The sequence below is a fragment of the Furipterus horrens genome, unplaced genomic scaffold (assembly GCF_987537825.1).
Source record: "Furipterus horrens unplaced genomic scaffold, mFurHor1.1.pri manual_scaffold_15, whole genome shotgun sequence".
In the NCBI taxonomy this organism is placed as follows: Eukaryota; Metazoa; Chordata; class Mammalia; order Chiroptera; family Furipteridae; genus Furipterus; species Furipterus horrens.
In genome coordinates, this window is record NW_028327185.1 from 23,582,290 (window position 1) to 23,595,529 (window position 13,240).

General features: G+C 50.1%; 1 protein-coding gene across 2 annotated transcripts in view; it reads left to right on the forward strand.

Annotated features, from left to right (window-relative positions):
* RYR2 (ryanodine receptor 2) overlaps positions 1 to 13,036 on the forward strand; it is a 550,937-nt gene extending 537,901 nt beyond the window's left edge. For both annotated transcript variants that reach the window (XM_090263510.1, XM_090263509.1), the window contains 5 exons: positions 3,935 to 4,091; positions 5,277 to 5,341; positions 7,141 to 7,241; positions 8,033 to 8,084; positions 11,613 to 13,036. In XM_090263510.1, the coding sequence (XP_090119636.1) occupies positions 3,935 to 4,091; positions 5,277 to 5,341; positions 7,141 to 7,241; positions 8,033 to 8,084; positions 11,613 to 11,708 (471 nt within the window). In that variant the 3' untranslated portion in view covers positions 11,709 to 13,036. The remainder of the gene's footprint in view (positions 1 to 3,934; positions 4,092 to 5,276; positions 5,342 to 7,140; positions 7,242 to 8,032; positions 8,085 to 11,612) is intronic.
* Positions 13,037 to 13,240: the final 204 nt, after the last annotated feature.

A 13,240-nucleotide genomic window follows, 5' to 3' on the forward strand; every position in this document is an offset into this window, starting at 1 on the left:
GGGTCTGAAGGGACTTGGCAGCTTTCGCAGGGAGGGACGCACCCTGCAGGGCTTCATAGCTTCCAGCGGGGGGCGCTGTCGCTGCAGTTTCGCAGACTCGGTGACTCACGTCTTCATTTCTTCCTCTCCTTGCTTAGTTATTTAGGATCGTGGTGTTTTGAGCCTGGGAATCTAATTAAACCGGCAGTATCCTGATAGAATTTAAAGCTCATCTGGAGGCTTGTAGGAAGAGAAAGTAAAAATAATCTAAAATTCTGAAGTCCAAGGCAACAGTATATTGTAGCTGGAGAGCCAGAGACTAACTCGGCACATGCCGGGGGGCGCCGTCTCCGCAGGAGGGGTGTCACCCGCGACGCCCAGAGCAGTCACCAGGGCAGCTTTTGAATCCACCTGGCCCCCGGACCCGCACGCTGCAGGGAAGCCATCAAGACCTGTGCCTTTTGGAAAACAGCTTCCCAGGGGGCTGAGATGAAAAGCACAGTCCCGGGAAGTGAGCTGCCAGCTAGTTTACCTGCCCCGGCTCATTCTCGCTCCCACGCTCTCCATCCCTGTCTCTCCCCTCTCCTCCTTCCAAGACAAGATCTTATAAAAATCTTCACCGACCTGCCAGAAACTGGGTTGTCCCCCTGTGTCCTCGAGGCAGAGTGAATGTGGGCGCCCCAGGGGAAGCAGCCCAGGAGGGGGAGGGGGAAGCCACAGCATCGTGTATGCGAAGAACGAGCGGCCTCCAGTTCCCGGTTTGCGTAGCGCCATCACCCGGCTCTGAGAACGAAGTGTATTTTTGTTCCTCAGAACTACTTCTTCCCCTTCTCCAGCTCTTGTTACCCAGGTGTAAATTAATTCTATGAAAAAGAAGGGGGAGGAAGCAGTTTCCATGTTCAGAGCAGGATGCTACCTGACAGCTGAGCTGGCAGCCCTGTGTGGGGTGCTGGCCCCCCCGGCCTCCTGCCACCCAGCAGCCTTCTCCCCGCCAGTTCGGGAGAGCCAGGGAGTGGAGGAGGATAGCGTGGGGAAGTCAGCGTCAAAATCCCACAGGTGAGCTGTGTGCTTTATTCTGTGTACATTAGCATTTTATTGAACCTCGATGATCAAATCCGCAAGACTACCTGTCTTTTCAGCCCGGCCATCAGTCTGTTACTGAAATACAGTGGGATTCCTTCCTTGAAACCCTGAGAGCTGCCACGGAATGAAGGTGTGCAGGGACACAGGGTGTGGCCAGGTGGGGCAAGTGGCAGACAGAGATCTGCAAAGATGACACATTCACTTTAGCAATTTAGCCTCATCCCATGGTCTTTTCTTCTACTCTACACCAGAAGCTAAAAGCGACCCATTCTCTCGAGGATGGACTCCCGTTAACCAGGCTCCTAAAGTTGGATGGGAGTCAGAATACCAACACCCCACTCATTAAAGGTCTGCACAACAAGGCCACACATTCTCTTCCCTAGGAAGAACTCGATGTGGGAAGCCAAATTATAACCCAAAAGTCCTGGTCAGGAATCAGCGAGAGGAGTCAGATGTGTGGTCTTAGTCACATGTATGTCAACCAGTCAGGGCCTGGCAAGCCAAGCCCTCCCAGGCCCGCCATTGGTGTGGGTGCAGAAACACAGGAGCCAGAATGGGACCTGGGGCAGTGCAGGGCCAGGGCCAGGTGGAGTGTCCAGGCTGCATCCTCTGCCCAAACAGGGGACTGCGAGCACAGCAGAGCAGGTGACCAGGCAGGGGGCTTCTGCTAATTCCTTCAGTAAAGACTAGGCAGCTGCAATAGTGACACTGCCCATTTCCTGTGGCCACAGCTGCATTTCTAAGAAGACCGGTTGGAAGAAAAACATATCACCCTCTTGTTTATCTGAATAAGAAATGCACGTGGTGTGAACAGTCCCAACGGCGTGCAAGAGGGTGCGGTGAGAATAAGATTCCTTCCCCCCACAGGTTCACTGCTAATCGTTTCAAGCTGTTTTAGAGCCACGGTTCTAATAAATGAATGCCTAATGGTATTTTATTTTAAGGTGGCTATCTTCAAGTGTTACTTCCAGAGTCTGATTCAGCCAGTGTTACGGGGAATCTGAGTGTTCAGGTCCCCAGGAGACCCAGGTGTGGAGTCGGGTCCAGACTCCATGGGTCTCGTCAGCATCTCTGGGGGACTCTCTGGCCCTGGGCGGGAGGGGCCTTCATCCAGCTTAGCACAGGGGGCAGTGGGCAGGGGCACAGCTGCCCCACGACACTCATTGTTTACTGTGTGCCTGACGAGCAGGCCCCTTTTCTGAGTGACATAATCTTCATCGATTAAGCTCGCCAACTCCAGGCATTTGGGATCTTCCGCATCTGTCAGGATGCAGCTGTTGACCTCTGCGCATCTTAGTGTCACCTTGCTGCCGACACTTTTGCTTTTGAAGGTGATCTGAGAAGGTGAGGCTGTGAGGCTTGTTCATGCCCCAGTCTTCCCGTGGGACCCATGGAGGCCTCTCACGTGCTGACGATGTCTTAGGCTCTGGCGGTCCAGCCGAAACCAAAGTAATTTTTGCTATAGTGGAGCTGGTTCGAGGAGCGAGAGAGAGGTAGAAAGATGTAAAACAAAGAAGTGGGACATATAAGTCTGGAATTCAGGAAAGAGACCCGAGATGTAAGGAGGACTTTTTAAAAAGTAATTGGCACTGAAATGACAGTTAAATATGAAACTGGAAGCTCCCCAGTGGAAGGTCCTGAAAGAAAAAAGGTCAGAGAACCCAGTCCTGGGCGACAGGTCACGAGGAGAGGGGCAGGAGGCAGCACTGGGCACGAGGCTGGGGAGGAAGGGCCGGAGGTGGAGAAGAGAGCCGGGTCGGGGGTGGGCGGCCCGGCAGGAAAGCTGTCTCAGGCCTCCGCCCCTTGGTCACTGCAGATGGCAGGGCACTCCTGCGAGGATAGGTGGGTGGCCGTGTCTTGTAAATCAGTGTCTGGAACAGTCTCGAGGCTTCACAGAAGGATTATTGATTGAGGGTCTACAGGGCGAGTAGGAGTTGGATAAGAATCAAAATGGATCTTGTAAGAGACGGAGAAGGTGCCAGTGAAGGTCTAGAGTCAGAAACGTCAGCTGCGAGGAGGCGTGAGCCAAGCAGACATGATGCTGGGAGCCGGGACCGGGCAGCATGGGTGGGCCGTGCGGCCGTGGAGGGAGCCTGACCTGCAGAGGTACACTTGTCCTGAACAGAAAAAAGCTGGGTGCTCTCTCACCCAGCATGGTTGTGCCCCGAGGGGACGCTTGGCAATGTCTGTCCACATTTTGATTGTCTGTGGTGCGCATCTAGTGGGAAGAGCCCAAAGATCCTTCCCAAACACTCCACAGTGCACAGGCCAGAGCCCACAGCTCAAAAGATGAGTGGTATTTGGGGAGGCTCAGAAACCTTCCCCAAAGCTCTTCGCTGACCCCTTTTTATCTGCTGTGGCCCCTGCACCTGTACTTAGGTCAAGTGTCAGGGTTTACTCAGTGAGCTGCGATTTCCCTGTCCTCTTTATTCTAGATACTAAAGTAGAAAAATATTTCAGCAGCATATTTATATAAGACAGCTGAGGGAGGGTTCGTGTTGCCGAGTCTGGTTTTTCTAGCTCTTTCTAGTTTTTCTTGTTATATATTGGGTTCTTGTGTCCCCTTTGCTATGTCTGTTATGCTCAAAAAAATTGAGCAATGCAATTAAATACAGTTTTGTTTCTTAAAGTGGTGTGAGAGGGCGGCCTCGTGCCAGATGCTAGTGAAGCGCTGCTCATGCTCCACCAGGTGTGCCAGGCGTGAGGGCGAGTGTCTGCATCGCAGTCACAGACAGAGGCAGGCGGGGAGCCAGGTGCAGACTCGGGCTCTGCTGGCCGGTCCCCGGAGCGGGAGTGGGGACCAGAGAGCCCGGAGGCCGTGGGGTGTGGAAACAGATGTGCTCCATGGGACCCGACCGTGTCTCTCCCGCAGTGCTACATGTTCCACATGTACGTCGGCGTGCGGGCCGGCGGCGGCATCGGCGACGAGATCGAGGACCCGGCCGGCGACGAGTACGAGATCTATCGGATCATCTTCGACATCACCTTCTTCTTCTTTGTAATCGTCATCCTTCTGGCCATAATACAAGGTAACGGCTCCTCAAGGCGCAAAAGCAGCTAGAGTTTGCACCACGCCGTGTCCCCCGCTATGCAGAGGGCAGGTAAGAAGGTCAGGTGTTTTCTGAGAGAGCCAAAAACAGCTTTTCCTTTCAGTGTCTCTCCCTTGGGACCTGGGAGGGAGAGGCAGAAGGTCCCGCAGGGCCTGGGGGAGGTTGGAGCCAATGACGCCAATGGCTTTGCACTCTGGTGGGGGGCCAGTTAACCTCTGTGGGTCTGTCAGACAGAAATTGTATCAATGTCTGAGCTGTAGGTTATTGAAAAGCTTTTTTAAAAAAAGTGATGCCCATTTGGCAAGCCCTGAGAGATGATGATATCGCTCACATTTGAGGGAAATAAGCCCTAATAACTAAGTACCTGGGCCCCAGCACAGCTGAGAGGTGTCAGGGCTGATACAGGATCCAGAGGCCTCGCAGACACCCAAGTGCCACCCTGACCCAGGTCACCACAGCGTGGGGTGTTTTTCTCTCTCAGAAAACACTGCTGACCTTTTTCTGCTCACTGCTTTATCCTGGCTTGAATTAAATGTCGATAAATGTGATACTATCACTAGGTTCTACCGGCATAAAATGGTGCTTTTTTTTTTTTTAGTAAAGTTCATGAATAGCTTAAAGGACTCATAATCCATTCTTCATGGTGTCACTGGGTGTAACAATAATCTGCTTCATTTGAGGGAAAAGTCATAAACACTTGGAAGAAAATGTGCAGCCAGCACCCCGGGAGAGAGGCATTTGGAAAGTTTATTTATAAGGATCTTGGGAAAAAATGATTTGAAGCAAATTCCTGCCAGTTAATAGGGTCATGTTGGATTTCCAAATGACTACATGGAAATCATGCTAGTGGGGTTTTCTGTGCAAATCTGAGCGGCTCTTTTTCAGCATGAACTTGGTTGTTACAGTCTGCATTTGCCGAGTTACCTGAAGGTTCTCCTGCCTGTCGCCTCATTTTTAACCCCTTTCAGGGAGTGTCGCCCATAACGGCACACATTTCTGCCCCAGAGAGAGCACCGGCCGGCGGGAGCAGGGGTGTGCCCGGTGTTCCCCACGTCCAAGCGTGGCCTGGCGTGGCTGCACCTTTTCCCTTCCTTGGAGGGGTTTGCGAATGGCATTCTGGTTCTCTGATGATACAGATTAAACCGTGTCTTCCTTGAACACCAGGTTTAATTATTGATGCGTTTGGAGAACTACGAGACCAACAGGAACAAGTGAAGGAAGACATGGAGGTCAGTGCACGTTTCTGCCTCTGTGGAGAGAGCACCCACTTCCCTCTGCCTTTGCCCGGCCTCCTGAGTGTGAGCAGGGCGGCGTCCTCAGGCTGCTTTCTCGCCGGGGACACACCTGGTTGAGCCACGTGCCGGGCTGCGGCCGGGGGCCCCGGGCCCATGCCAACAGACACAGGCCCGCATCCGCCCTCAGGGGCAGCAGGCCATCCATTCAGAATGACGGCGCCACTGACGGGTACTGAGTAGGTGACTTCGGAGCAGCATGGGGACCTTTGCAGGAGGAAGCCCTGAGAGTGGGAGTCTAACTTCCCTTTGGATGATCGGGGACCCCAAGCTGAGTCCTGAAAATCACAGAGACTTGCCTCTGAGGGAAAGAGCAGGACAGTCTGGGCAGCCTCCCTCCCTGGTGTCCCACCAAGCGTGTCTCCAGGGCCCCGTCCACATTGGGTTCTGTGAGGACGTTACCTCCAATGTTCTGTGTACCAAGACGAGGGTATTAGGGAACTTGATGTGCAGATTTTTTCTTGGAAGGGTAAGTGGTTCAGGATGAATTATTATTCCCGGGGATAGGCTGGGAGGGCAAGACCAGCTGAAGAAGAGACATTTATGGTGGAAACAAGAGAGGGGTTCATGCAGGGCCGTGAGGCAGCCAGATTGGCACTTGAACAGGTGACTATGGTGTAAAATACAGGGAGCGAAGTAGCCAGGGGCAGGACCAGGGCAGGGCAGTGGCCCTCTGCATTCTCTAGGCAGGAGACTGGGAGGGTTTGCTAAGAAGTGCCCCTAAGAAGTTGGCATGAGAAGACCTGGCGACTGGCCAGGTGCAGAGGAAGAATAGTCTGGAGCAAGCAGGGTGATCCCCGGTTTCCAGGATGAGCCCCCGAGGATGGGGCTCAGGGACACCAGAGAAACTGAGCGGTGACACAGAGGAGAGCAGGGCTGGGGATGCTGCTCCATGGGACCCAGGTGGGTGAAGACCTGGAAGCTGAGCGTCAGCAGCCGCTGCTCAGTGACACAGAGCACTTTGTGAATGGCCTGAAGCACCTTGGTTCCAGGCCCTGGGATCTAGGGCGGCGTGACCAGGCCTCCAGAGGCATGAAAGAGTGTCCAGTGTGTAGGGGAGGTGGGCCTCTGTGGCCGCATGGGGACAAGTCATAGATCACACTGAGTCAGCACACGTGCCATTCTGACACTCCATGCAAGGCCCACAGTCTTTGGACTCTGTGGGGAAGGCTGCAGGTGGCAGGTCCCCACCGGTGCTGCTTTGCAGGCCGTGTGCCGAGGGGCATGGTCGGGACAGGGGCAGAGGAGCAGGTTCCCGTTCCTGGCGTTGGAAGTTATCCCGGTGTATCTCCTCCAGCACAGGGCAGCCCTCTCAGAATTAGTGACTTGGTCCAGGTGGGTCACCAGACTTGGTCCAGGTGGGTGCCAGGTTCGCAGATCCAGGGGGGCACATGTGTAGTCCTGCCCAGATAACCTGACTCGGTGTCATGAGCCAGCGTGATCCCCGAGCGCGGAGCTCTCCCTTCGGCTGGAGAAAGTAAGGAAATGCGCGCACCGCTCTTCCGCCATGTGCCTGCGCGTCCTCCTCGCTCCTGTTCACTGCTGGTTCCTGGGGGCGACCTCGGTTAAGCCCAGGGCGAGATACCCTGCGGCTCAGGGATGTTGTCGCCATGTGCTCGGCTGCTGTGCTGATCTCTGAATACACTAAGTGACAGGGCACTTGCCCTGGGGGTGAGCTGTGTCCTTTTGTTCTGCTTTCTGAACGCTGACGTTGCAACATTTCCTTTGTCTTCTAGACCAAATGCTTCATCTGTGGGATAGGCAACGATTACTTCGACACGGTGCCACACGGCTTTGAAACCCACACGTTACAGGAGCACAACTTGGCCAATTACCTGTGAGTATGCCTGCGCTGACTCCACCTCTCCCCAGGCCCCTCCCCGACCCCATCTGTGGCTTCACGCTCCCCTGAGAAAGGGACCCGCAGTGGGGTCCTCTTCCCCCAGGAGCAGGTGCATGAGGAAGTGAAGCCGCAGTCGGTCCTGCGAATGATTCCTTCTAGAACGGGATGTGGAGGGTGGGTGGATGAGCAGGAAGGGAGTCGCGCCCCAGGAGAGCCGCAGCCAGCCATTGCCTGTTGCCATAGGAACCCTCCAACTGCTTCTGAGAGACCCGGCTTCCCATCCTCTGAACTCCCACAAATCTATGGAAATGGGGCTGCCACTGGGGGCTAGCTCTGACTGAAATTTGGTAAAATATTACTCTTAGTGTGTGAAGCAGTTTTAACGTCAAATGGAAGAGAGACAGAGTAGCCCAACAGTGGGCCCTGGAATGCATAGCGAGCGGTGTGACATTGGTCTTTAGTTCCCATTTTTAATCCTCAGTTTTGCAGACGGGGGTTGTGACTCCTGCCTGGTGGTACCTGTGGACACTGCTCAGGTGGGGTCGGCCACTGACCTGCCTAGCAGCTCCAGGGGTGTGATTTCCTCTACACACTGTGTAGCTCCTTTGAAAACACCTTTTTAAAGAAGGTTGCACTCTGGACCCTTGTGGCATTTCTTTTCTTCTGCAGATCTGACCCATTTCTTTGCTCACCAGCGTGAGCAGCGAGCCCCCAGTGGGTTCGGAAGCATCTCTTTATGCCAAGAGTCCACACAGTCCATTCTGATAGTCTATCTGTCTCTGCAGGTTTTTCCTGATGTATCTCATAAACAAAGATGAAACAGAGCACACAGGACAGGTGGGTAAATGGTGAGCAACTCCTACAGGAAGTGATGAGAAGGGAAGCACCCCCCCCAATAGGACAAAATGCATGTATGAAACATTAACACAGGGAATTGCTGTCAGATTTTAGACATCTTAATATAAAACTTCTATTATCCTGGATGAGTGTGCAAAGCTTATCTTTGTAGAAAAGTAAAAGTTCACATAAAAATAAACTTTTCTTAGCTGAAAATGCTCAGTTTCAGTTTTGATCATTATAATATCCTTGATTTCTTGATCAGGTAGAAGAGATTTCAAATGAACTTCAGCCCACAATATTATGATCAGTTAAAAATATTTGCATATTAAATGTGTACGGTTGTTCTTAAACTATTTGAGATTTGTTTTAAATTTATTTTTATTTTATTTATTTTTAAAATGTTTTTTCAATTACAGTTGATATACAGTATGATATTAGTTTCAGATACACCCCAGGGATTAGACATTACATAACTTACTAACTAAGTGATCATCCCAACAAATTTCACACCCATCTGACACCAGACATAGTTATTAGAATGTTACTGACTGTATTCCCCCTGCTGTACTTTACATCCCCGTGACTATTCTGTAACAGCCAATTTGTGCTTCTTAATCCCTGCCCCCTTTTCACCCATCCCTCCGACCCTCCTCCCATCTGGCAACTGTCAAAATGTTCTCTGTGACTGTGAGTCTGTTTCTGTTTTGCTTGTTTGTCCATTTTGTGTTTTAGATTCAATTGTTGATAGATATGTATTTATTGCCATTTTATTGTTCATAATTTTTATACTCTTTCCCTTCTTCGTAAAGAAGACCCTTTCACATTTCATATAATGTTGGTTTGGCTGTGATGAACTCCTTGAGCTTTTCCTTGTCTGGGAAGCTCTTTATTTTTCCTTTGATTCTAAATGATAATGTTGCTGGGTAGAGCAGCCTTGGCTATAGGTCCCTGTTTTTCATGACTTTGAATATTTCTTGCCAATCCCTTCTGGCTTGCAAATTTCTATTAAGAAATCAGCTGATAATCTTATGGTAACTCCCTTGTAGGTAACTACCTGCTTTTCTCCTGCTGCTTTAGTCTCTCTTTGCTGTGTCTTGGTTTGGACCTCTTTGGGTTCATTTTCTTTGGGACTCTCTGCACTTCCTGGACTTGTATGTCTATTTCCTTCACCAAGTTAGGGAAGCTTTCTGTCATTATTTTTTCAAATAGATTTTCAATTTCTTGCTCTCTCTCTCTCTCTCATTTCATCTCCATAATGTGAATGTTGGTATGCTTGAAGTTGTCCCAGAGGCACTATACACCATCCTCATTTTGAGGGGTTCTTTTATTCTTTTGCTCTTCTTATTGGATGTTTTTTGCTTCCTTCCTTATCTTCTAAGTCTCTGATTTAATCCTCTGCTTCAGCTACTCCACTATTGATTCCCTGCAATGCAGTCTTCATTTCAGTTAATAGTTTCTTCATTTCTGACTTTTTTTTCTAGTTCTGCTTTTATGTTTTCTATCTTTTTGTTGAAGTTCTCACTAAGTTCATCTGCTCTTCCCCTGAGTTTATTGAGCATCCTTACAACCAGTGTTTTGACCTCTACATCTGATGGATTGCTTGTCTCTATTTTGTATAGTTCTTTTTCTGGAGTTTTGATCTGCTCTTTCATGTGGGTAATGTTTCTTTGTCTCTTCATTTTGGCAGCTTCCCTGTGTTTGTTTCTACGTATTAGGTAGAGCTGCTGTGTCTTCCTGTCTTGGTAGCGTGGCCTTACGGAATAAACGTTCTGTGGGGTCCAGTGGCACAGCCTCTCCGATCACCCAAGCAGGGCACTATGTCAGCTGTGTACACCATCCTCTTGTAGTTCAGCCTTGACTACTGTTGGCAGGTCAATGGAGGAATTTAATCCCAGGCTGATCAGTTGCAAGGACTTGCTGTGACCACTGACCTCCCACCGCTGTGGAGGTTCAGCCATGCAGGGCCTTATCCCACAGAGTACGACTTCCTTCATTGGGGCTCTGGTGCCTGCTGAATCGCTCCCTTGAGTGTGGCACTTGTGGAGGTGATTGGTGGTGCTTCAATGTGGTCTGAAGCTGTCCACCTGGTGTGCTGTCTCTGGGGCCTCCCGGGAGGTGCCGGCCAAGGTCAGCCACCCCTGTTCCCTGTTTACGGCTACTGGGCGTGAGCTGCAAAGTGATCTGCAGATGACTGCTACTTTTGCTGGGCTTGGAGGTGCCCAGGAGAGACCAACCTGTGAAGCAAGGCCAATTTGGGGCCATTTACTGAGGTATGGGGCATGCTGAGGCCACATGTTGCTTGTTTGAGAGATTTTAGGAAAATCTGAAGCATGAGCTGCAACAGGCCATTTGTATGGAAAAGCCACTGGAATCAGCTTGGGTGGGACCGAAAGCTGAGTGGGTTGCAGTCTCAGGGATTCACCAGGGCAGGGAAAACAATGTGAGTCAAGTGATGGAGTCTCAATTATGGTGCCCCGCTGCTGCCTCTGTGGGGTAGGGTGCATCAAAGGAACAGCGGCCCCCGCCAGCACTTCTGTCTCGGAGAAGGCTATCTCCCCAGCTCTCACCCTGATGCCAGACAATTCAATCCTTCCTCATATGTCTCTGGTGCCTTTGGAGCTGCTGCTCCAGCGCTGACGCTCAGGCAGGGTGAGTCTGAGTTAAATCCATGCATGGGACCTTTAAGAGGAACTGCGTGGGACTCCAGAAGCCTCCTTCTCCCTCAGCTTCAATCCCCACTGATTTTTTTTAATTGATTTTAGAGAGAGGGATAAGAAGAGAGAAACATTGATTTGTGTTCCACTTATTGATGCATTCACTGGTTGCTTCTTGTATGTGCCCTGACGAGATTCAACCTGCAACCTTGGCATATCAGGACAACACTCTCACCAGCTGAGAACCTGGCCAGGGTCAATCCCCGCTGGTTTTTACAGCCAGAAGTTATAGGGAGTTCTCTTCCTGGCACTGGAACCCTGGGCTGGGAGCCTTGCTCCTCAAGGGGACCTCTGCAGCCAAGACAACCCTGCTGATTTTTATCCAGCCTGTGTGGGTAAGGGACCAGCCTGTTCTGTGTCTCTGCCCCCACTACTTCTTCTCTAAATCCCTAGTTTTCGGACTTCACTTCAGCCAGATTTCAGGCGGTTCTGAGTGATAGTTGTTCTGTAGTTTAGTTGTAATTCTTATGAGGGCCCTATTTGAAATTCTCTATGAAATTCACTTCTAATTGTTAATGGTTTGAATGTGAAGGATTCACATATTTTTAAAAGAACCCTCGGAATCACGTACTACAAATAGATTTTTTCCTTATTACATTATGGTCAGAATGAAAATCATGTGTTTATTACTAGAGGCAAGTGAGGTCTGGCCAATTAGGAACCAGCTAAATGGCCATGGGCTTCTCCACTGAATGTATATGCCTCTGTGGTACATACACTAACCCATGTGAGTTTCTGCCTTATATTTTTGTAGGAACAAACAGATGTGGGGGAAAGATGTGCTATTAATACATTATCTTTGCTTTTACAGGAATCTTATGTCTGGAAGATGTATCAGGAAAGATGCTGGGAGTTTTTCCCAGCAGGGGACTGTTTCCGGAAACAGTACGAAGACCAGCTAAATTAACTCAGACCCAGATCACCTCTGAAACCCAGACACTCACTCTCTGCCACACCCTCTATCCCTCTCTGACTCACTCACTCTCTCTCTCTCTCTCTCTCTCTCTCTCTCTCTCTCTCTCTCTCTTTCTGTCTCTCTCTCTCTGTCTCTCACAAACATCCTGCTGGTTTTGTGAAATGCGGGCCCGCCATGCTTTCTGGGAGCAGTGAAGCTGTGTTTCTGAAGACCTGACTGGGCTTCCCCCACCTCGTGTGTTTTCATTGAGAATACAGACTAAAGAATAATCTAAGCTCATATGCAGACTACACAGGAACTCTGGAAGGAAAGCCATTCTGGACACTCAGTCATAACACGGACAGACGTCCTTCTGAGATACCTGGAGTCTCCATAGGCGGGAGTTCACAGAGGCAGCAGCCATGCCTATCGGCCTCTTCATTTCTCCATCCTGGAAGGGACTCCGAGGGCCCCCGCACACCCCCTGCGGAGTGCCGGGCGCTCATTTCGAAGGGAAATAGTGCCTTACTATGTGTGGGTTGAGCTATGCAGAAGACACGTGCATGAAAAACATCTTTATTTTCTTTAGGCCCACTATTTTTTTCTTAGGTTGATTTTGTGAGTTTGTTTTTTCCCCTTTACTCTTTTTCTTTGGTGGGGGAGGGTAAGAAAAGCAGTTTGTGCACTTTTTAAAGAGACAGGTGGCCTGTCTCCAGAGAGGGGCTCTTCTCATCCACTGAATCCACATGCCCCCCTCCCCACACCTGCTCCTGCGCTCATTTTGGTGACGCTCTGATGCCACCCTGCAACTGTATGAAATCTCTGTATGAAACCAAGGACTGCAAAAAACACATTTTCAACAGAAATAACTCATTGCATGTCTATTGTGCAAGTTTAAGCGAGCAGAGAAAACCCACCAAGCAAGCTGATCCCTGTGAGAGAACGTTCATCCTCATTGTTCCCAGTACAGAGTCCCATGGGCTTGACATGCGTCCTCCAACAACAACCTGATCCCCATGGACCTGATGCCATCCTGGGATTTTCTCTGTTCCGCCACCTGTGACCAGCTGTTGAGTAAGGACTTCTTGTCCAGCCATTTTTTTAATATTGATGCTGAAGCAATATCCATTCAGGGAGTTCATCAGTTGCATCAAAAAAACACATGATAAGATCGATCACTCTGTTTTGAGTCCTTTTAAATGGAATGTTAATCTTTACAAATAAAAAGGCAGATTCAGAATGGAAGCGAGGTCATTTTGCAAACATTGGAGCTCTTTTATTACAAGTCTGCTTGTTAATTTTAGAATTGTAAAACTGCTCTGATTAAACTATTTAACTAACTTGCTCCGCCTCTTCTTTCTCCGTGTCACTTACAACTGGGACACATCCTAAAATATGGAGCATTGAATGTGAGGAAGGTTCAGCACAGCCCACCACTGCCCGAGCCTTGACACTGCCGGGTTTCCTCGTACCTAGGCAGGTTGGCCGCACTGATGATTTCGGGACCTCAGAGTTATCAGGCATTTTAAATCATCTACCCCACC